The 2,500-nt window shown below is 50.3% G+C and overlaps 1 protein-coding gene across 2 annotated transcripts in view; it reads right to left on the reverse strand.

Moving 5' to 3' along the window:
• The window catches only part of duox (dual oxidase), a 47,271-nt gene that overhangs the window by 30,547 nt on the left and 14,224 nt on the right, over positions 1-2,500 (reverse strand). For both annotated transcript variants that reach the window (XM_062548252.1, XM_062548254.1), the window contains 3 exons: positions 1,102-1,277; positions 224-342; positions 1-77 (listed from right to left, as the gene is read on the reverse strand). The exon at positions 1-77 is cut by the window's left edge and continues 64 nt beyond it. In XM_062548252.1, coding sequence (XP_062404236.1) covers positions 1-77; positions 224-342; positions 1,102-1,277 — 372 coding nt within the window. The remainder of the gene's footprint in view (positions 78-223; positions 343-1,101; positions 1,278-2,500) is intronic.

The raw sequence follows: 2,500 nt of genomic DNA on the forward strand, positions 1-2,500 counted from the left end.
GAAGTCCACGGAGAAGGGCGGCGTACAGGGGGGCAGGCCTGAGGCGTTCAGCTGCTCCGGCTGAGGACAAGGGTCACCTGGACACACACACACACACACACACACACACATCTTTACAGACCCCACCAAGCCTTGGAGCATCAGTTCATTCATTTCGCAGAAGATAACTCAATTATGAGGAGGACGTGCACATCTGTGTGTGTGTGTGTGTGTGGGCGCATACCATTTCTCCAGAAGAATACGTCACTCTGAATGTCTCCAGGCCGTGCACTTGTAACAGCAACGATGACGTCATGCAGCGTGGTGTTCCGGATCGATAAGATCTCCTCTTCTGTGAACAATCTGTGGTCATGAGGGAGGAAGGATTCTTTGTTGAATCTTATCAAGAATGGTATTTCTTAATGTCTGTCTATGCTGATGACTGCACTGCAATGCAAGGCAAATTTCCATCTAAAGGGACAGTAACGTATTATCTTATCTTATCTTGTCTGGGAAATGGAAAAACCGATTTCACAATCCTTATCCTCATTCCAATCCACGATGCTCAATCCTATCTACTGATCACTGTGTGATCAAAGGCCAGTTCAAACACAAGATCCGCGACGAGACTAGCTGCAACATTCTAAAAACTAGCAACTTTCTGCAACAATGTGTTGTAAAACTGGGGCGTTCAGACCACTGCAACGACATTAAAACGGCAACAATGTTACCATAACAACAGTCTAGGCGTAAGGACAAGATAGAAGTTTTCAGCCAGCGTCACAATAGCTCCGCGCAAAAGTGTTCTAAAACTCTGCAACTAAGATTTGACATGTTGAATGTTTAGCGACGGCTTGAAACTGCTTGCCACTGCTAGCAACTTTTTATTCACACCGCCGCAACTGCTCTCCGCAACCGTCTCAGACCGTCGCGAATCTTCGGTTTGAACTGGCCTATACAGCACCATCCCTCACTGACTAATATTTGCGTCGTTAACAAGCTGCGTCCCACTATGATGTCATACAGCACCATCCCACACTGACTAATATTTGCGTTGTTAACGAGCTGCGTTCTGCTGGGCTGTCGCTGCTTCAGTATTTTCAGCGTGATCTCCACTCTCACCCGTTCTGCCTGTTCTCAAACCAGAACCGATCTCCGTTCCGGATGCGTTGGAACTGCTCGGAGATGAGGGCGGAGAACACGGGCCCTGGGCCGCCCGCCGCCTCCAGCAGCCCCCCGGGAAACAGCTCCAGCCTGGACAGGTCACTCCCGTACAGCCCCGACAGCTCCCTCAACAGCTGTACAACACAACACAGCACAGCACAGTTCAGCACAACACAGCACAGCACAGCACAGCACAACACAACACAACAGGTCACTCCCGTACAGCCCCGACAGCTCCCTCAACAGCTGTACAACACAACACAACACAGCACAGTTCAGCACAGCACAGCACAGCACAACACAACAGGTCACTCCCGTACAGCCACGACAGCTCCCTCAACAGCTGTACAACACAACACAGCACAGTTCAGCACAGCACAGCACAGCACAGCACAACACAACACAACAGGTCACTCCCGTACAGCCACGACAGCTCCCTCAACAGCTGGGACAGATGCACAACACAGCACAGTTCAGCACAACACAGCACAGCACAGCACAGCACAGCACAGCACAGCACAGCACAGCACAGCACAGCACAACACAACACAGCACAACACAACACAACACAGCACAGCACAGCACAGCACAGCACAGTTCAGCACAACACAACACAGCACAGCACAGCACAGCACAACACAACAGGTCACTCCCGTACAGCCCCGACAGCTCCCTCAACAGCTGGGCCAGATGCACAACACAGCACAGTTCAGCACAACACAACACAACACAACACAACACAGTACAACACAACACACTCAGCACACACACAAACACACACACACACACACACACACACCAGATGTACAACACAACACAGCACAGTTCAGCACAACACAGCACAGCACAGCACAGCACAGCACAGCACAGCACAGCATAGCACAGCACAGCACAGCACAGCACAACACAGTTCAGCACAACACAACACAGCACAGCACAACACAACACAACACAACACAGCACAGCACAGCACAGCACAGCACAGCACAGCACAGCACAACACAGCACAGTTCAGTACAACACAACACAACACAACACAACACAACACAGCACAACACAGCACAGCACAGCACAGCACAGCACAGCACAGCACAGTTCAGCACAACACAACACAACACAACACAGCACAGCACAGCACAACACAACACAACACAACACAACACAACACAGTTCAACACAACACAACACAACACAGTACAACACAACACACTCAGCACACACACACACACACACACACACACACACACATATATACAGTATATGCAAACACACACACACACACACACACACACACACATGCTCACACACATGCACACACATTTACACAGTGGTGAGCGCACCTGCAAATTAGCCTGTT

This window comes from Sardina pilchardus, chromosome 10, assembly GCF_963854185.1.
Source record: "Sardina pilchardus chromosome 10, fSarPil1.1, whole genome shotgun sequence".
NCBI classification, from domain to species: domain Eukaryota; kingdom Metazoa; phylum Chordata; class Actinopteri; order Clupeiformes; family Clupeidae; genus Sardina; species Sardina pilchardus.